Below are 20,097 nucleotides of genomic sequence, written 5' to 3' on the forward strand. Positions count from 1 at the left end.
TACTGTCTGAGAATCCTCGGTGTTGTAACCCCACCTCTGGATGTGTGCGGGTCCTGATGTTGACGCCTGGTCTATGGGGTGCTCCACAAGGAGGTCCTCGAAGAGAAGATAAATCACACACATATAGTTTTACACAACCATCTGACTGACACACAGACTCATCAATCGTCCTGTGGGACTGGAGTAAGAGGGCCTGAGCACAGAACAACCCCACACAGAAAGTAAGGGTGTTGAAACTTGCACTCTGCTGGAGCCAGCATGACCCTCAGACCAGGACTGAGCAGCTTCCCAACTGTTTGGGTTCAGACTTTTCTGGTAAGGTTTCAGCTGGATGCCAAAGTCAAGCGATAAACCGCTTCTCACTTAGACAACACAGAGTGGCTTTCTCTGACTGGACAACTTTTTCCCCAAACACTGACTCTCTTCGAATGGCCAAAGACAGCACAAGGACACGTATACTTGAAAGAAAGTCATGGTACTGCACATTCTTTTCTGGACAGTGTGCTGGAATGGGAGAAGAATCCAATTTTGCTTAACAACAGAACTAGCTTCAAGTTTCTCCAGGTCCTACTTTATATGACTGTCTTGGACTAAAATATGAGCTAAATGGAGCAAATAATGTCACATTCAGCATTTACATGTATTCATTTAGCAGGTGCAGTGCTCCCCAAGTGCCAGTTTCATGCATCCCATGGTGTTAGCCTCCTGTGGTCAATGGTACAATGCCACCCTGATATCGTGAAGTAGCTGGACTCTAGATGACAGGTGGCATCGGCCTGATTCACACCACCAGTTGCAGCACACATACCCATTGTTAGCTCGCTACTTTGAGCCTTACACCTGAGAGTTGAGAATCCTTCGACACCGGTCCGTTTTCCACAGTAATGCGGAGGCACAAGATACCTGGCTGAGGCTGCCTTGGACCCCATGGTAACCAGGGGCCTGAATGCGAGTACTTCAGAGAGAAGGACCAGCAACAGAACCGACTGTGACCTGTAAGTAGAAGAGTCAGGGAAGCTGCTTGCAATATATAATTTTCACAGTGTTTTATCATCCTGGTTCTGTGGAGCTTCTCATCTCTCACCAACTACAAATTCAATTGTAATTATAACCAGACAACCTGTGTCAATTCTGAATTCTTTTTAAAAGAATTGATAAGATTTAAAAACCTGTTTAAGCACTTCTTACAAATGAATGTAAAATAGAACAGATGAAGACTGATTCCCCTTAAGATAGTGTCATATCTAGTAAAAGTACTTTACAATTTGAAATCTAGAAAAAAACTGAACATATCCAAAAGATAGGAATACTTTGCAGGGTATGCTGGTGTCCTAATTTATCCGAAGATCATAGATCAGAGGAGGTAAATAAATCTTTTCTTGAATATCAGCAAAATGCACTTTATAAAGCGCTTGTCACCATCACTCTTTGGCAGGAGTGACATTTAGACCACATCAAATGGATGGCAAAACAAAACACCTAATCATCATAGGCAGGAGGTACAGAACACACTGGGAAATTGTATGGTCACAGGTCTCTCACAAAAATTTACTGAAATAGTTCCAAAGATGGAGTTTCTCCACAATTTATGACCATTTCTTTGATTAATTCCACTCAAAATTAACAGCAAGGCTCTACATACATCATGGACCCCAACACGTTCCTACTCTGCACACCATGGTGTCACATGGCAGAGTCGCTGCAGATCTGCTGATATCAGCAGAAAGAACAAAAAAAAAAAAAAAACCCTATGGCATTTTGTCACTGACTGGGGAAACTTTGCTATCAGTTTTGCTGTATATAACATCAGCGGACGAGATGAGACATTATACTACATATTAATATTACCTGTGTTAAGGTCTCATTTTGATTTTGAACAAAAACAACCCACAAAGAGTTTACTAAATAAATTCATCCGAAGAGATACCAAATATGACAAACAAAAACAAAGTGAACACAAGTTCTGTTTATTCAAAAAAAGAAAAATACAAAATCAAAGTTGTACAGAAAAAAAAACAACCGAAGGGTAATGGGCAGGGGCAAAAGCTGTCTACGACAAGGAAGTCAGCCATCAGGTTTGGTTGGCACTGAGGGGTCAGTTCATCAGTACTTCCATTTGCACAAGCCGCGCGTTGGTGTCTCCTGCCATGCGGTACGGAATCATCCCAGCAAAGGTGATCAGCACTCGGGCCTGGCTGCGCAACTGCTGCAGGTGCGAGAGCAGGGGATGTCCTGTTGCATGGGTGTTCACTCATCTGGTCATACTTCCTCCTCACCCCTCCCTCCCCCAGGTTGTGCTGTTCTGCTGCTGGCTTGCCTCTATTCTACAATTAATGGTAAAAATCATGTCCCAACTCCACCCACCCCCCAACCCTAAACCCAGTTGAATCCATCCACCCCTAAAATCTGTTGACTCCACCCACATCCACAGCCCTATCCAAGCCCCAACCTCTTACTCACAGAATCCCTGTCCTCCACAGATCGCTGGGGCCGGCCTGGAGTACCTGCTGCCGCCCCCTTTAGGCGCTTATACTGCGTGAACAGGATATTCATGGTTGCCAAGAGCACTTCTGACAAGTTATGCCGAACCTGCAGGAAGCACCACGAGCAAGAAGAGATGGCCACAGTAAAGGGATGTTAGTAGAGATGTTCAAAGAACAAAGCAGTACATATAAATGGGTTCATTCTTGTTTTTAACTGCTTTAACAACATACACTTGTCAAAGACAGTTAATCCCAAAATACTGCAACTTAGTATCATGCGCCACAGCAGATGTGTCTGACCTCATCGCTGAAGTTGCGGAAAGCTGCCACTCTCTCTTCCACGCTGTCCTGGCTGAGAGGAACCAGCTTCAGGCGCTCCATGATCTTTTAAAGGGAAGACAATAGAGAAGTTGGACAAAGTGAGGCACAGTTGCAAGAGGCAGCAAGGGAAGGAAAAAAAAAAAAAAAAAAAAAAAAACTGGTCCAGAAGGACTGGACAAACACAAGAAACCAGCAGTGCAGGGCTCCATCTTTCAGGCTTACATCATAAGCCCGATCAATGCGTCCTGCATGATACTCGTCGAAAAAGGTCATTAGGTCCAAAAGCAGGTAGAAGGTGCTGTCCACAGCCTTTTCTGCCGTCACAGCCTGGGTCCGATACCTGTGGGAAAAAGGGCATTAGCTACACACTTATAGCTAATGCAAAGCAACTTTTCACCATTACCCAGGGTGAGAAAATTTAAAACAATCACTGTTGTGAGCTGAGGGGGGAGGGGAAAAAAAAAAAAAAAAAAAAATTCGTAATCTGAATTATAATTAACCATGGCACTGCAGGTTAGTGTGAAGCTCTAGTTTTGTACCAGCCAAAAAAGAGGCCGCATCAAAGGGGGCTTTCTATGTTCTATAGTCCATAGCTTCCTGGGGGTGGCCTACTCAGCAGCCTGTCAGAACCTCAAACAAGCTCTATTAGGCAGGGAATCAAATGCAAAAACTCAAACAGTGCCTAATGGGACAGCCAATCAGAGGCAGAGCCTAAGGAACTCACCGTTCAGCAATGGCTAGAGCCATGTTCTTGAGACGCTCCTTGTTTGACTGTGGTGCACTGACCTGGGCAATAACTGGGCTCAGCAGCCTGTTCATCAGCTCCAGAACTTTGTCTGGGTTCTGAACCACAGGGAAACAAAAAGAGACAAAGAGGTGAAAGGGAGCAAACGTAGACAATTTTTCATCACTTGCCTGATGTGAAAGTCGCATATGGAACTGCATTTAGTCAGTCAGGAAAACATCAAGTGCCAAAATGTGAACAATCAAGTGAAGACATTAATGGTGATTCAGCCAGGATGACACGTGACAAACTTCAGCACGAGCAGATCATGTACAGCTCATCACCTTGGCAAGTTCGTATAGTTTAACGGCTTCCTCAAACAGGCCCTTGTTCTCCGCTTCCGATGCCACTTTGCTGATGATGGCTCGAGTGTCACCGGCAAACTTGTCAATCACCCCAGGCTGTAAAGTCACCAATCAGGTTTTTAACACCCAGCAAACATGCCAATACAGAGATGACAAAGAAACACCATGGACACCTTGTGATACCTACCTTTCTGCTACCATCTTTTTCCAGTCTTCCCAGCAGCATGTCAAACTGTAAAACAATGCAGAAAATAATGACGCTAACACGGAAATATTTCATTTTGGTGCAGTTTTGATTTAGCAGTGTTTACAAACACACCATCTTGTGTATATTTAAACATTTGTTCTATCCACTCACTTACCTCACGGCTCTCAATGACCAGCTCACTGACGCACCGCATGAACATGTTTTCTCCTTGGCTGTCCTTCTCATTCCTGAAAGCCAATCAGGAGAATAGGAGCGTTTCTCACAAGAGGGACTGTTAGAATCAAACTACCCCCCAGCTTCAAACATAATAAACAAAATATAACAGATCAAGCTATAACATTAGGGGTGAAGGAAAGGAGTGAAGATCCTACCTCAGGAAATAAAAGTACTGCAGCGCCTCCCGGGTATCCGTGGACTCAAACTTACGGGTGTACAGCATCAGCAGCCGGGTGAAGTTGAGCCGCCGCATCATTGGTGGATCGCCAGGTTCCTGGCTCACTGGCGCAGGATAAAAGAAAAGAAAGACGAGCATCAAACACTGCGTGACAGAGCACAGGCAGATGGGCGGCACAGACACTTACACAACTGAGCACTCTGACCCGAGGACTTGAGCAGCAGGCCCAGCTCGTAGAGAACGAGTGCCACGTGGACAGCATGGCTGCGCAGACGCTCAATGCGGAACAAGAAGGCCACAGCTGCCTCGAACTGAGCAGTGAGGAAGAGCACCTGGAAGTAGAGAAAGGGCTGCTGGCTTGCTGAGAAGTGTGATTCACCTGTGGAAACACAGCAGAAAAGTCACCCGCCTCCACTTAGCCCTTAGGCTCATGCCTGAAATATGTCCATAGCAAAGAGCACCATCACTGGAGGGAGATGGAGGGAGATAGAGGTAGACTGCAGAGTAACACACATTGACTCTCAGAGCAGAGGCATGCCTCACCATAATCTTCCAGCAGCTGTTTCTGCAGTTGAGGCAGAGTCAGTCGGTCCTGGGGGGAAGAGCTCCCATCCTCCTCGAAGCAGACCTGGTTCAGCTAAAAGCATGGGAGGTGGTGTCCTTGATGACAGCATTGTCCAAGAACAGGTGTTGCATTTAAGAGTAACCCCAGACCCAGGTACCAACCAGACCCTCACCTTCAGCCATAGGTAGTCCTCAGTCTTGTCAGCCACCTCACCATGGTTATCTGTGATGTCACACTTCCCAATGAGGCAGTAGACTGCACGCTTGTAAGGGTCAGCGCTGTTCCGCAGTGCACGGCGGTAATGAAGGCGGAGCTTGTTTTCCGTGGCTGGAGCCAGGCTGAGGGGGATTGAGGAACCACAGAAAAACCTGATGAGTTGCTGTACAGCTCTGAGGTTTAATAAACTATACCTCACACAAAGACTACGAGCGTGTTCCCTCAGCTCACCGGTGGTCCGGACTGTTCATGTACTCCTGAAACCAGTGCTTGAACTCGCCAAGTTGGTGTTGGGCTCGGCACACAACCTGCATGGCAGCAGCCAGGTCACCACAGCGCATGCAGTAGTAGATGAGAGCCCAGACCGGGTGGCCTTCAACTTCACCGTCCTGCCACAGACAAACAGTCAAAGGACGCTTGTGCAGATGTTGACGGCAGAGGGGTAGAACTCAGCATTACCTGCATGCCAGGCGGTGGCGTAGGGAGCTTGATGTTGAGGAAGCTGTGCACCAGCTGGAAGGTTCCGGGGACACCCCCCAGGAGGGCCTGTTGCAGGTTGCCACACACCGTTACCATGGTGTAGTTCTTGTAGCTGGAGAAAGGTGGTGAATCAGTAGCTGCCGCCCCAACTCTCCTTCCAACAGTCAGAGGGAAAACATCTCTCACTGGCCCTGGCACACACCTGTTCTCCAGGAACTGCAGTGCTCGGCGGACAAAGGCCATCTGCGTGTCAGCAGACAGGCGGCTCTTCAGCGTGTCCCTGGCAGGCACCAGCAACACATCTGTCATCTGCTTCACCATTTGCCACATGTCCAAGACGTTCTGCATGCAGATGCACACATTACTGAAGTATTTCCCACAATGGCAGCACACTAAGGGTACGAGTGGGTTCCAGAAGGCCCTACCTTGTCATCAAGGCCCTGAGCAGCGGAAGCACACAGATCTCCCAGGCTTGGCTGCACCTGCCTGCTTACCAGCTTCTCATTGAACACATAGATCTGTGAAAAGGGAAGCAGCGCACAGCTCAGCACATGCACACACAAACACGCACCCAGGCAGGACAGAGTGGCACTGAGAATGGTGAACTCAGAGACTGAAACCTGCACCTCCCCAGGGTTGCGCTACAACCTTAGAGAAAAGTGGTGGATGATGAAGAACAGGACAAAGAGAATGACAATGTTGAGCAGGTCCTCAAAGAAGAGCATGAAAACAAGAAAGAAAACAGCACAGGCTATATGCCGGCACATGACTGCAGTCTCCGTTTACAACCCGAGCAGAAATGCCAAACCTTCAGCTGACCACCCAGCCACACTGTCCCAGACATGCACTGCTGAGTCCAGCTGACCCCACCCCCCACATTGATCCATCAGTGCTTCTGTAACACGACCCAGTTGGGGCCCCAGTGAACACCAATGGACAAAGGCATAGCCCCACATGGAGGCATTCAGGGTCAATTAGAAATATGCTTTTGTTTCCATGAGTTCCCAGGCTGGTGAAGTTGCCTATAAGTGATTAAAAGCACCACTGTGGGAATTCTTCAAATTTGATACGTACACATTACAAATATCAAATGTTTATCTTTATTAGCAATTCTTTTGATTCTTATGAACTTTATACATAAAGCTTTTTAAAATACTTTGATACAAACTGAGAACATACAGGTGCATTACTGTAGTATTTTGGTGTTGAACAGGTTTAGTGGTATTGCTGACTGCTAAGTTTCCCAATGATGACAAGGATAGGGGGCAGGCAAAGAAAATAGGTCGTGGAAGCATCGGGACGCTTCTGCCTCCCATCGGTGCCATGGACACAATCAATTCCACAACAATGTCATAGAAAAAGTGAGTAAAATCAGTTTCTTGGTGTGACCTTTAGGGGATGTGTCACTGCTACAGGCCAAGGTATGTCTGACAGCTCCTACCAAGACCTTGTCCCAACCAATCAGCATGTCTGTTTCATGCTCCGACACCACTGTAACCCCCATCCTAACACAAATGCATACATACTCCATGCGACAGAGCGATGAGTCCTCCATTTGGTGCCCTCACCTGCCTCCCATAGGCCACCTCCACACTGTCCATGGCACTGCGCCCCGGTGTCCCCACATCACTCACTAAACTCGGCTAAAGGAAGAAGAATAAGGACACAGGTGTCAGTCAAAATGAGCAGGAACTGGACACAAACCCACCAAGCCTGTGTTTTATGTGTGTATGTCATGTATGTGAGCACGCGCATGCTTGCATGCCAGCTGACATGTGCTCAGGGACTCACCTCAAGGTCCTGGGTGAAATCCAGTGCATCCTCCCCAGCACCCAGAAGCGTGTGCAGAACCCGCTGCTTCACCTGCTCCCATTGTACCAACATGGACTCACGGTGGTACTCCTCGGCCAGGAGGAAGGTCTATGGAAGAGTCACCAGCAGAGAGCAGCGGATTTGAGCATTGTCTGGCCAAACAGGTGGCAAGACGGCATGTACAGAGAGGTGTGGGATTATACATCTTACACATGCAGCTTCAGGAAGACCTGACTGGAGAAGAGCGTGTGTGTTTGGATAGACAGACAAAAGATGGCACCGTTCAGAACATCGTGTCTCTTGTGTTCTCCAAACATGAGACTATCTCTCAGTGAAACACACATAACACGGGTTCACAATCCCACGTGCATTAAGAAAGGAAGGACAACCGGAGGATGCCAGCTTAACTCCTCTTTTAGGGGATCAAACCTCACTTCCAATGAACAGTTGTATACATGTGACCTCAACTTCTCCTACACATATGAACATCATATGCTCTTCCACAGACAAAAAGTGTGACCTGCCTGGGTGCTATAGCCTGTCTGTGAAAACAAAATGCTAACAAAAGGGACAGGGCCCACTGATGGAAGGGCAAGTTCTCAGGTGTGTTCGAGGACATGGGAGAGTGGGTGTGTCACTCACCCGACGCCGCGACTCCTCGATGGCTGACAATAGGGCATTGTCTCGCTCATTCTTCAGGAAGCCCTGAGAAGAAGAGAAGGCTGAGCAGCATTGCACACCTTACTCACACACACACACACACACACACACAAGGATTTATTACTGCTCTCTGTTGCAGAGTATTCCTTGAGCATTCCTGTGTCCTCTGGAGGTGTGCCATGGGACCTCCACCTCCCAAAACAGTCACCATGTCCTCTCTCCATCAGGAGTCCTGGATTCCAGAGAGTTCTCCACTCTCTGCCAAAGACACTGCAGAGTGGAACCCAAAGCTCTACTGTGAACCCTGGCAACCATCTTCGATGCCTGAGAGAACTCACAACACACTCCCGGAAGCACTACTACCTGCAAGTGGGGAGAGGGCAGCAGCTGAGCACCGCAGGTGTTCCGGCAGTAATGCTTGACCACCTGCCTGTGCATGGAGGAGGAGTTCAGGAGAGTGACGTGCTTACAGAGATAAACCTTTGCCGTTCCTCTTGTTGCTGTGATTCCACAACTTTCTCACTACACAGGTTCATACAGTGGACCAGGTCAGTGTGTGAGACACACTTGGGCAGGCAGCATGAGCTCAGCAAAAGCTGTGTACCAGCAGTGTGACACAAACCAAGCATCAGCCTGAAAGGCACATCTTAGTACAAAGATGAGAAGTGAGACACACCCCATGATGTTCCATGTACCTCATACTCCATCACACATGACCTCAAAACTGCTACTCTACCTGTTCGGTGTTGTGCAGGAGAACTGCACAGAGTCATTGCCAAGACACATAACACTTCTCCTCCTGTACTGCCTTCATAAAGCTTTACCTTTCCCACCACCAGCATCATTGGCCATAGCATCATCTCCACCTGGTTCACTATACCCTAGCAGCTACAGGTGTAGTTCAGCCAGACAGGGAGATGACCAGAACCCACCACTGATGAAGGTCACATCCACAATGAGCCAGCATACCTACACAGCTTCAATGATGCAGCACAATTCTGTCAGTCAGTAAGAATGAAAAAGCATGAAAAACACACACACACACACACACACACACACACACACACACACAATGAAAAGACTGACATACACAAGATACAGAAATGCACACAAAAAACACTGAAGAAATGAGTCTAGAAGTGCACAGCCAGCAGCATGAAGATGGACATAAACACACATTTACATTTATTCATCTAGCAAACGCTTTTCTCCTAAGTGACTTCCAATGAACTTTATGTAGTGTCATCAGCCCACACACCTTATTCACCAAAGTGACTTACACTGGTAGATACACTACTTACAATGGGTCACTCATCTATACATCAGTGAAACACACATTCTCTGTGTCATTCACACAAAGATCCTCTGTGCCCCTGAGGCTGTGTGTTCTGCACAGATGCCATCATCCTCCACTCAGTGAGAAGGAGCAATATTTCACACACAGAAAGCCCAGTCTCACTCTGGATTCTTGCAGTTCTGCAACTGTCCACAGCAGGATTGTACCAAGTAAGCCCACAGTCGGAAGTGTCCAGAATTAAAGCGCAACTTAATTATGTACACCCCTTTCAGCTACATGCTGTCAGCCTGTCAATGCCCCACCCACACAACCTGAGTCTCTCGGACTCACCCACACAACTCGAGTCACGGTCTCATACACAGCACTAGCTCAAAATGCACAGCAGACACCCCCTTCCAAAAAGCACTTTTCTTGAATAAGTTTGAAACACGTTTACCATGTGCGCCAACTGGACAAAATGTTCTCAAGTCAATATGAAAACCATGATTATTAAAACCACCATCACTTCATCTACAGTAACTGTCATACATGTCATTTTCCATAAGACCATCACTTTTGAAAGCAGCTATTACTGGCTTTCATTCTGGTGTTATGTCACACTTGCATACTTGGAACTTTTCCACGGCAACACAGCACCATACCTGGATGTCGGTGTCCTTAACAGGTTCAAGTGGCTCAAACGTGGTGGTGGCACTAAGGCTCTCCAGGCGCTGGGAGATGTGGAAGATGTCCAGACCTCTAGAGCCAAGGAGGATGGACCTGGACGAGACAGGGAAGACAGAATACAGTTTGGATCTCTCACACACACATACATACATACAAAGACTACTAAAGAAAGAGGACTTCGGAAATGTACACCCAGCAGCATGTGGACAAACCCAGACATCCACACAGATCCTCTGGGCCAGCAGGCACACACTCAGATAGCATCCACACACTGCTGCAGGTGTAGGAGACTCACGCCTTGACATCAGCAGCATCTTGCGATGTGCGTGTCAATGTGCGCGAGCGCAGCCTCTCTCCTGCCTGCTGGATCTCCTGCAGGTTGCGTTCGACATGCGGAAGCTCAGACACAGCCTCCGTTTCCGCTGCCAGCTGCTCAGCCTGTTGCAGAAGCTCACCAAAGCCCTCCATGTCCATAGCGCCTGTGGGGCAGGACAGCACTGTCACTGCAGGACCATTCCACCAACAAAACTACCACTCAACTCCAGTGATCAGGTCAGTGACTGAAACTAGGACTGTAGGACAGCACTGACCAGGTTATGAACCAGTCGTCTTGTAGCACTTTGTGCCTAACCTGGAGGGGACCCAAACCGTGGCACTAGGACAACTGACCAGGTGAAAAGGACGTTGGGTCACCCTGTTTCCTTTCATCCCTCCCTCTGCTGCACAGCCGAAGCGAATCAATCTGCCGCGCCGGCTTAGCCGCGCGGTGCCTCGTGCAAGATATTTCATATTTATTATCAAACCTATCAAACCAACGGTATACCTGTCGGCTTAAATTTACATACCTAGCGGTGCTGCTCTCTATCGGGTGATGTTATAAATGTCGATTTCTTTCAAAGGAAAGATTCAGTTTGGCTTTTTCTCCAACTCGACTTTAACAGAACACGTTCCGGCCGGCTCTTTCCAGCTCCGCGCTCATTGGACCACGCTCCTCCCAGCATGCTGTGCGCTCACGGGGATTGCGCTCGTCGCAACATACTCATCGCTCATTGGACAATGCTCTTCCCAGCATTGTCGTCGTTCGTTGGATCATTCTTTTCTTGGGGGAGATGCGTGTACTTCGCGTCCCTTGTGTTTTTGATTCGAAATTGAAAAACATGCGAATTACGATGCCTTCATTCGGTTTTTGATTTAATATTGAAAGCAGAAAAATTAGAAAATGGCTTTTCTGTTTCTGAGCACACACAAAAAACGACTTGTTTATAATGTTCTCTTTTTGTTTAGTGTAGAAATCAACCTCATAATACAATATGTTGAATGAAACGTACATCTCACCATTCTCTAGCCAATTAGAACGTCACGGTACTTTTAACACCTGCGCTTAATTAGTAAATTAGATTCTAAAAAAACACATCGATTATGGTTTTCTCGGTGGACATGATGTCATCCTCCTTTGTCACCCTAACCAACCATTGACAACAATGATTGTTGTCAATAGCCGCTTGTCCCGAGCAGGGTCACGGCGAGCCGGAGCCTTACCTTGCAGCACAGGGCGCAAGGTTGAAGGGGGAGGGGACACAGGACTGGACGCCAGGCCGTCGCAGGGCGCTCCAAACAGCGCTTGAATCCCAGACCCGCCACAGAGCGGACACCGGCCAAACCCACCGCGCCACCACGCCCCCCGTTTACTGTCACTCATTGCTGCTTTTGAAAAGCACCAAGTGATCCATATTAACATGAATAACGCGGATGCAGCCACTGATACTGATAGATTATGCGCGGTTTCAATTAGTTTACATCCGAGTTGTTCATGAATACAGTACCACAAAACGAAATAACTCAAACCAAAGTCAAAAACTAAGACGGCAAGAAACTATTGTAACGGCGCTGAGGGGAGTTATAGCATCTTAGTGTAAATAGTTGATATTAGTGTTTGGACAGCTTTTTTCCCTTTATAAATTAAATCATCATTTAAAAACTGCATTTTGTATTTACTCGGGTTATCTTTGCGTAATATTAAAATTTGTTTGATGGTCTCAATCATTTACTGTGACAAATATGCAAAAAAAATTTAAAAATCAGGGAGGTGGCAAATACTTTTTCACAGTACTGTATGTGTACGTAGTTGTGTGTGTGTGTGTTGTGCCGATTGGTTGTTCTGTTTATGTTCAGTGTGCAAGAGGGGAATTCTGGGGGTAGCCCCTTAACCATGGGGCGCAGCAGGGGGAGGGGGTGGGAGTGACCCAGGGGGATTCGCCAGGGATCTCTACTAGTTGTACTGTCTGAAACGTCGTTGTTAAGAGTGCTGGCGAGAAGACTTTTATTACATGTACGTGTTGAACAAGAGCATGCTCCTTTTACCCTGAATCGGTTTAGTAGCTCCATGGTGGGGACGTTACCCTATGAGGCTTATTTTAAATATTTTACATTTCGAGAAAGAAACGTCTTTAAATATATAGTTAATTCATAATTTATTTTTAATATAAAAAAATGAATGAACGCCACGTACCGGGACTTACTGACCTACACGAGCTGTTTGTTATGTTGTGCGTATGTTAATACTTGTGTAACCGAGCGTTCTTGTCGGGTTCGCCTAGACACTTAAGGCTCCAGAAAATAACAAACGCTACCCGTCCGGGTTGGTTTCCAACACCTTCAATTCTTTATTGGATGCCACACGTGTATAACTTACTTATAAGAAGACTTGCTGATGCACTCCAGTGCGCATGTACAGAGTCCAGCCTATAGCAAACCCCGAGGGGAGAAAAGACTCATCATACACACGTATGCACCACTAGTGAACAGTCTCCTAGTGTCACCACATCCAAAATTAAATCTTTTACACTTGTTTTGCGTATTTGCTCAATGTATTATTTGGGTTATTATTTATTGTGATTATGCGCATTTTGTACTACTTTTACGTATATGTTTACTGTGTGGCACTCCGTTTTAACTTTGTAGTCCTTGGGCACTGTGTATAATCGCATATAACATCATGTGTATTGCATATTATCTGTACATTGAGTCTTACTTGTGTATTGTATTATGTGAATACTGTATATTTGTGGTCTGTATACTTGCAACTTATGCTGCACAGCTGCGGAGAATGGACCAACGATTTTCATCACCTGTACACTTGTGGTTATGGTGAAGTGACAAAGTGATTTGATTTGATTTAATTTACATCACGATGTGATCTTTTCTACAGTGTTATCAACACAATTAAAGAACAGCCAAAAGTGGAGGATGAGGATAAATGTGTAAGGATGTGTTTGCACTTTTTTACAGCACTGGGACATATGGCTAAACCGTTCTTAACATCTAAAAAATTTCCTCAGATCTCCAGAGCTGAGTCCACACTATGTAAATTCTGGCTATGGATGTCTTTTTCACTCTCATTCATACACCCCATCATCTGTTGTGACTCCAGTAGTCTAAATTAACACCTGTTTCATTTGCACAGTTAAAGTACAGTGCAGTTCAGTGGGTCTCTGGCAGATTAGAAAAGCATAGTGGCATTTTGTACTTCACTGACAGTACATCCATGGTTGTCAACACTCATTGGCTGGAAGAGCAACAGAAAAGGACATTCAAGGAAAAACATTGTAGCCAAAGGTCAGAGGTTCAAATCCCACCACTAGCTGTTCTATTTTGGAGCATTTACTCCTTAACACTAAGGTCTTCTGGAGAAGAGCATCAGCAAATGTATCAACCTTCCAGAATGTTGGGAGTTAAAATGGAATGAATTTCTAGCAGGCAGTTTCCTGAAGACTACATTAATCAGAAGAGAAACAGGCAATATTTTCATTTAAACAGGAATTCAGTGGCACAGTGGGTAACACAAGACATGAGTTCAAGCTCTAATTAAAGTGTGGGCTTTGCCTAGGTGCTCCAGTTCCTTTCCACAGCCCAAAACCAGAAATGTGCATTTCTGGTTACTAAAGCACCCCTTTTGTGTGAAAGATATTGACTTTGGGAGATGGAGGCTAAGTACTATAGCCTATGTTTGAAGTTCACCTGGTTTAGAAACCCCTTTTTCTGTAGGGTTGGTGTTTTTGTGCAGGAGCTGTTGGGAAGCAAACTCCAGCCAGTTCTTTTATCACACCAATGGCTCTCAAAGGGGCATTTAGTGTTTTGCCAGCAGTATCCAGCCCAGCCAGTTGTAGCTAAACTCTGACCAGTGCAAGTTCAGCACTTTGAGCTGCAGTCAATTTCACTTGCACTTCCCTAACCACTTTACAAAAGACAAGTTTCTCTGAGAAAACCCAAACTAAAAAGAAAGCCATTTCTGGATAAAATTGGGAAACAAAGCCAAGTCAGAGACAATACATTTTATTTTAGAACTCACATATACAAAACAAAAGTACAAGTTCAACCAGCATACATCATTGTTGTAGCTTGATTCCAGGGGTGAAGTCACTGGCAGCAACTTGCTCCACAGATGCCATCCTTGCACACACAGCCAGAAGCACACTTGCTGCAGTCAGATGGACAGCAAGAGCAGCAGCCTATAAAGAGAAAGGGCTGTTGGGTTACATACACTGGGCAGCATTACTGAGCACACTCAGCAAAGCTAAAGGGACCAGCCACTACAGTGTACAGCAGACTCCAATACAGGCACACTAACTGAATCATTACAAGGAATCACAATTTACATATTTGTCATACCAGTGACATCACTCCAGCTAGGACTGTACTTACTTTTCTTGCATTTGCTACACTTGCAGTCTTTGCACTTGCAGCTGTCACCACAGTTACAGGAGCCACCTAAAGCAAAGCACCTCACATTAACATCCATCCATCCATCCATCCATCCATCCATCCATCTTAAACTTAAAGGAAGGGCCTATATTACATGCCCTGTAGACAAACCAAAAAAAAAAACCCCCACTCACCTTTGGCACAGGCACACGGATCCATAGTTGCCGTTCCGTAAAAAATCGCTCTGCCGATAGCGCTTCTGAGTACCGCTTTTATAACGCTCCAGATAGGAGGCCGCGTGCAAAAGCGAACAGTGCGCACGCGCGTCATGCACACGCACAGGCGTATACGCGCGGGTCACGCATCCTGCACACGGCAGTCGCGGATTCATGAGTGCAACACGGAGTACGGTGCGCAAAAAGTCCCTGAAACAAACTTAAATAGTAAACATACCTTCGGGGTGTTAATTATTGTTACATTTCGTTTCGTTATGCGAAAATGTTTTATCAGAGTTTGTCGGTTTTCAGTTATAACTCCTCACCTGCTGACACGATGTGCCTTTTTATGTTTTTTAAGACTCTGAGATATTACACTGACTGTTACAGTGAATACATTGTTCACGATTTAGGGAACAGAAACAAAGAGATCCTTGCGGAACGACAGCGATTACTGATGATAAGTTCCCGCAGAGGAGGCGGTTTGCGCACGGCGCAGTACCCGAGCGTGTATTGGGTCGGCGCACGGCGCGCGCACACACACCGCTGTGCACACGGAACGCGGTCCGGTACTTTTCCACAGCCGCGTCCAAAAGCGCCGAGCGCAGACTGGGAGCAGGACAGTTTATTCAGCGCGTAATATAAACATGAATCATAAAGAGCATAAGGCAACAGTGGTAAAAAGAGAGACATGCGAAGTCTTAATTTAACAAATAAGGAAGTAGTGTTAGTGTCCCAAGGGCACTCATTTATAATAGAGAACAATGATTCTTCATTGTTATGCATAAAAAACGATTGACAGTACTAATTCAAATGCAGTGGAACCACTATGAAATTCTTTCATCATAGTGTTATCACATTGTTGAGAATAGTGCTTTTAAATCAATTGAACTGAATTACTTTAAAACCAACGTTATTTCTTTAAATAGCATATTAACCTATAATAACAATATTATCAAGTTATATAATTTAATGGTACGTTATATGTATTTGGTTGTAGGTAAAAAATGTTAATCAGTTCCCGTCGAAAGTGGCTGAGTCACGTGTGCATTCTGTATTCTGCAGTAAATCGGCAAGCAGCATAGCGGTCCCGCTTGTCTAATTTGATTCAGATCGGCTCTTGTAGGAACTCAATTCAATTTGGTACAAGTAGGCAGGGCGTACAGTCAGACTAGTACTTGATTAGCTCATTTGAGTGTCAATCTGTCCATCCTCCGTGGATTTATAGGGGGATATTTACCTTGAGTCACTTGGCAGACGCTTTTCTCAAAGCAACTTCCAATAAACATTATATGCAGTCACCATATTAATACCTTAACAGAAATCTTGCCAATAGTGATCATTGTTCTAACTGTGCAGTCCTGGGTAAAAGCACAAGGAAGCTTCGGCACCTTGCTCCATACCAAAATTGTACATTGCCCAGACCCAGCTAAGCTCAAGTGTAGTACTGTGTTTTGCTGTCAGGGGGTGTAAAAAAGTGCTTCCACAGCCCTTTTAAGGGCTTTTTACAGTACTTTCAATCTGGCCTTGGGTTGCACCGTGCGATGAAGGCTTCACAGATGTCAGCAGGGAGATTGACAACGATGCAGGCAACCAGAATGAAGACGACGATGACAGCCTCGGCAGAGAAGACGGCAGCAAGGACGAACTTGACCACTGGGGGGCAGGTGAGGCCGTCTCCCCCAGGGAAGCAGCATCATGCTGCTCTACCTGACGAGTCGCCTACCCGGAAGAGCTCCCCGCAAGAAGAAGGACTGCCAGGGACATTGGAGCCTCTCATTGAGGGAGCCGCAATGCCGACACCAGCTGGAGGAGGATTGACGGTGGAGGTGGCGGCAGCGCCGAACCCAAACATTGCAGCGGAGTCAACGATGGAGGACACGACAACTGCAGGGGTGGAAGTGATGATGGCCTCGCCTGCAGAAGAGGTGGCCAGACCCGAGAAGAAGAGCTCTGCTGCCCCAGGAGGATCTTCGGAGGACAAGGGGCAGTCTACGAGTACTATCGATCTGAAGATGAAGCACATCACTCGCTTCAAGTGTCAAAGCATGGAAGCAGCGGAGGACTTCCCCGATCGTGCTGGATTTATCAGGGAAGTTGATCTTCAGAAAGTTGGGCCTGGCTGCTGCACAAGTTGTCTGCATTCAAAGGAATGGACCCCAGCGGTTTGTCGACATCACTGTTCTTGCTGACAAAGCCTACCAGAAAGTGGTAGAAATCTGTAAGAAGGAGAAGGATGGGGTTTGAAGTGTCCTGACCCTGTGGCCCCGATGGGCTCCATCATCCCCCAGCATATTTTAACATACAGAACAATAGGGCTTATCTCTTTTACCCCCAGCAGCCTCCCTTCTGCAGGCTCTCCCTGGGTCAAGGGCATACAGCAGAAGCTTGTAAGAATATGAAATGTAGGAACTGCTTGTAGACCAGACATTTCACCAGGGATTGCAAGGGCCCCTGCTGCTGCAATATTTGCTGCAGTGAAGACTACCTAGCCCGTCTCTGCCCGCAGTACAGGCCCTCTTACTCAGATGTCTTGCATGGAACCGGGGTATCTGCAGAGGAGGGTCTTCAGGCAGTAACACTGATGGGGGAAAAAAATCAACGTGGTGAAGACGGTGGTGGAAATGGTGTTTGGGGCCACAGAAGGCCTTGGCGAAGCCAAAGAGCTCCTGGGAGCAAGCCCTGCCTCTACCTGATAGTTTTAGAAAATGCATCCCCACCGATCTGGGCATTACCTGGCGCAACAGCAGCAGCGCCTGTAGTCATTTAGATTACATTTTAGCATCATCCTCCATTACTTTTAAGGAGGTTCTCTTGACTCCCCAATGGCCTACAGACCAGATGGGTTGGTCGAGGCCAACCCATGAACGTGGCTACTGGAAGGTGAATATTGAAGTCCTCCAAGGAAAGGTGTATAGAGACTTTTTTTATGAGAATTTTCCGTTGTGGCTGGATTCCAATTGATTTTTACCCCTTGGTGGCTGATTGGTGGGAGGGGGTCAAAGCAAAGGCCAAGACCCTCACCATCAACTGTTGTATCCGACGTGCCGCTTTGAGACATTAGGATATCAGCTCGCTTGAGGAGAAACTCCAGAGGATTTATTCTTGCCACAATAACAGAGGGACCTTTGATTATGATAGGGCCGTGGTGATAAAGGCTACGTTGAGGCGGCTGTATGAGCGGCAGTCCAAAGCCTTTCTGTTTGGCGCCAGAGTTAAGGAGGTAGAGGAGAATGAGAAGTGTACCTCCTACTTTTTTAATAAGGTGAAGGACTTGAAATGCAAAAGAGGGTTTACCTCTCTGTAGAACCAGCAGGGTGAGTCCTTCGCTAACACTACCCAGATGTTAGAGGTTGCATCTTGTTTTTATAGAAATCTTTTTAAAGTTAGGGGAACGGACCCAGTAATGGAAAGGAGTGTTTTTAATTTGATGTCACAGGTTCCCGAGGCCCTTGGCGGCTTAGAGAGCCCCGTCACTTTGCTCGAGCTGTTGGAGGCGCTTGGTAAGATCAATCAGCGCATGGTTCCTGGCCTCTACGGTTTACCAGTGGAATTTTATTCCACGTTTTGGGACGTCTTTGGGCTGGCTTTTTTGCGTGTTGTCAAAGATGTGCTGGGCAGGCGCATGCTTACCAAGAGCATGAAGACAGGGGTACTCTCCTTGTTGTACAAGAAAACCGATCTTGCCAACTGGAGACCCCTTACGATGCTTTGTGTCAACGCAAAGATCATTGCGAAAGTCCTGACTGAGCACCTGAAGAAGGTGATGGCCGACCTGGTCCATTGTGACCAGACATGCGGAGTACCCGGGCATTCTGTGTTCTGGAATATGCACCTGGTCCGGGACGCGATCGCCTGGGCGGAGGATCGAGAGGTCCCCCTCGCACTGGTCGGTTTGGACCAGGAGTTCACATTTGCCCAAGTGGGTAACCACTTCCTATTTAACACCCTGAGCAGATTGGGCTTTAACCCCTAATTTCCTGAGGTGGGTGCGTGTGCTCTACACCGAGGTAGGTAGCTGAGTTACCATCAATGGCTCCCTCGGGGGGTGGGTACCCCAGCGGAGTGGAGTGAGGAAGGGTTGTCCACACTCCCCGCTCCTTTGCGTTCTTTACATCGACCTGCTGGTGGCCGCCATTCCTACCCAGGGATCGACGGCTTGCTCCTGCCAGGTGGTGGCAGTGTGGCAGTGAAGCTGGCCCAATACACGGACGACAATACTTTGTTGCTGTGCTCGGACCGGTTGCTCGGTCAAGTGCTCGGCCTGGTTCGGCGTTCGGGTGTGCCTTAGGCTCGGCACTGAACCTCAGCATGTCTTTTGTCAAGTTCTTCGGCAGCTGGAAAAACAGGGAGGACTGCATCGGTGGTTTTTCCGATGCGTTGGTCTTCTCAAGGTGTTGGCGGTCAACTTTCTTATAGAAGGTGCTGCCAGCACCAATTGGGAAGAATGCTTGACCAAAGCCAGATGGAAAATGAGTTTGTGGAGGACGAGGTCCCTCTTCTTAATAGGGAAAACTTTGGTGCTGAAGGTGGACATCCTCCCCATGTTGCTCTACCTTGCACAGGTGTACCCTTTACATTGCACAATGCTGAAAGGCCTTATGAAAGATATTTTCAATCTCGTCTGGGGGGCAGACGAGACTCGTGAGGAGGGAGGGAGCGATGTGCCCAACATTCCTCTTAAACTGGATTGTCTCTTCAGCTCTCAGTTATGTAACAAACTGGCATCTCCGATTAAGCATCCCCACCAGTACTTTGTGCGTCTTTGGTTGGTCCTTCTGATGCGCCAGTTGGTGAAGTCCTGGTCCAACACTGGGCCGAATGCCGAGACACGGCCCACTCATTACAGCCACGCTGTAAAGTGGAGTAAGACCACGGCGACCGGGGTTGAGGCAGAGACCCTCCTTAAACACAGGGCCTTGTATAAGGCCGTGGTCGAGAGGAGAGGAAATCGAGTTCTTATGGGGCTCAAGGAGGGCACTTGGGCCAG

The 20,097-nt window shown here is 47.0% G+C and overlaps 2 protein-coding genes across 4 annotated transcripts; both read right to left on the reverse strand.

The window, feature by feature from the left end:
• Positions 1-1,976: 1,976 nt before the first annotated feature.
• nup93 (nucleoporin 93) lies at positions 1,977-11,252 on the reverse strand. 2 transcript variants are annotated; one of them, XM_018751373.2, is made up of 22 exons: positions 11,037-11,248; positions 10,487-10,670; positions 10,167-10,284; positions 8,211-8,273; positions 7,548-7,676; positions 7,325-7,399; positions 6,182-6,274; positions 5,959-6,098; positions 5,736-5,868; positions 5,508-5,665; positions 5,233-5,398; positions 5,039-5,132; positions 4,683-4,874; positions 4,473-4,599; positions 4,256-4,328; positions 4,081-4,125; positions 3,873-3,989; positions 3,529-3,647; positions 3,027-3,144; positions 2,784-2,867; positions 2,461-2,589; positions 1,977-2,206 (listed from the first exon to the last, which is right to left on the reverse strand). In XM_018751373.2, the coding sequence occupies exons 2-22, from the start codon at positions 10,663-10,665 to the stop codon at positions 2,096-2,098; spliced, it is 2,463 nt and encodes an 820-aa protein (XP_018606889.1). In that variant the 5' UTR covers positions 10,666-10,670; positions 11,037-11,248; the 3' UTR covers positions 1,977-2,095. The 2 variants fall into 2 exon arrangements, with proteins under 2 accessions (XP_018606889.1, XP_018606892.1); XM_018751376.2 differs by having other exon boundaries at positions 2,096-2,203; positions 11,037-11,252.
• A 3,255-nt stretch (positions 11,253-14,507) lies between these two features.
• mt2 (metallothionein 2) lies at positions 14,508-15,186 on the reverse strand. 2 transcript variants are annotated; one of them, XM_018751423.1, is made up of 3 exons: positions 15,087-15,186; positions 14,893-14,958; positions 14,508-14,699 (listed from the first exon to the last, which is right to left on the reverse strand). In XM_018751423.1, exons 1-3 carry the CDS (start codon positions 15,109-15,111, stop codon positions 14,608-14,610), a joined length of 183 nt encoding a protein of 60 aa, XP_018606939.1. In that variant the 5' UTR covers positions 15,112-15,186; the 3' UTR covers positions 14,508-14,607. The 2 variants fall into 2 exon arrangements, with proteins under 2 accessions (XP_018606939.1, XP_018606940.2); XM_018751424.2 differs by lacking the exon at positions 15,087-15,186 and having other exon boundaries at positions 14,893-14,989.
• Between the last annotated feature and the right edge of the window lie 4,911 nt (positions 15,187-20,097).

Source organism: Scleropages formosus, chromosome 1, assembly GCF_900964775.1.
Source record: "Scleropages formosus chromosome 1, fSclFor1.1, whole genome shotgun sequence".
Taxonomy (NCBI): Eukaryota; Metazoa; Chordata; class Actinopteri; order Osteoglossiformes; family Osteoglossidae; genus Scleropages; species Scleropages formosus.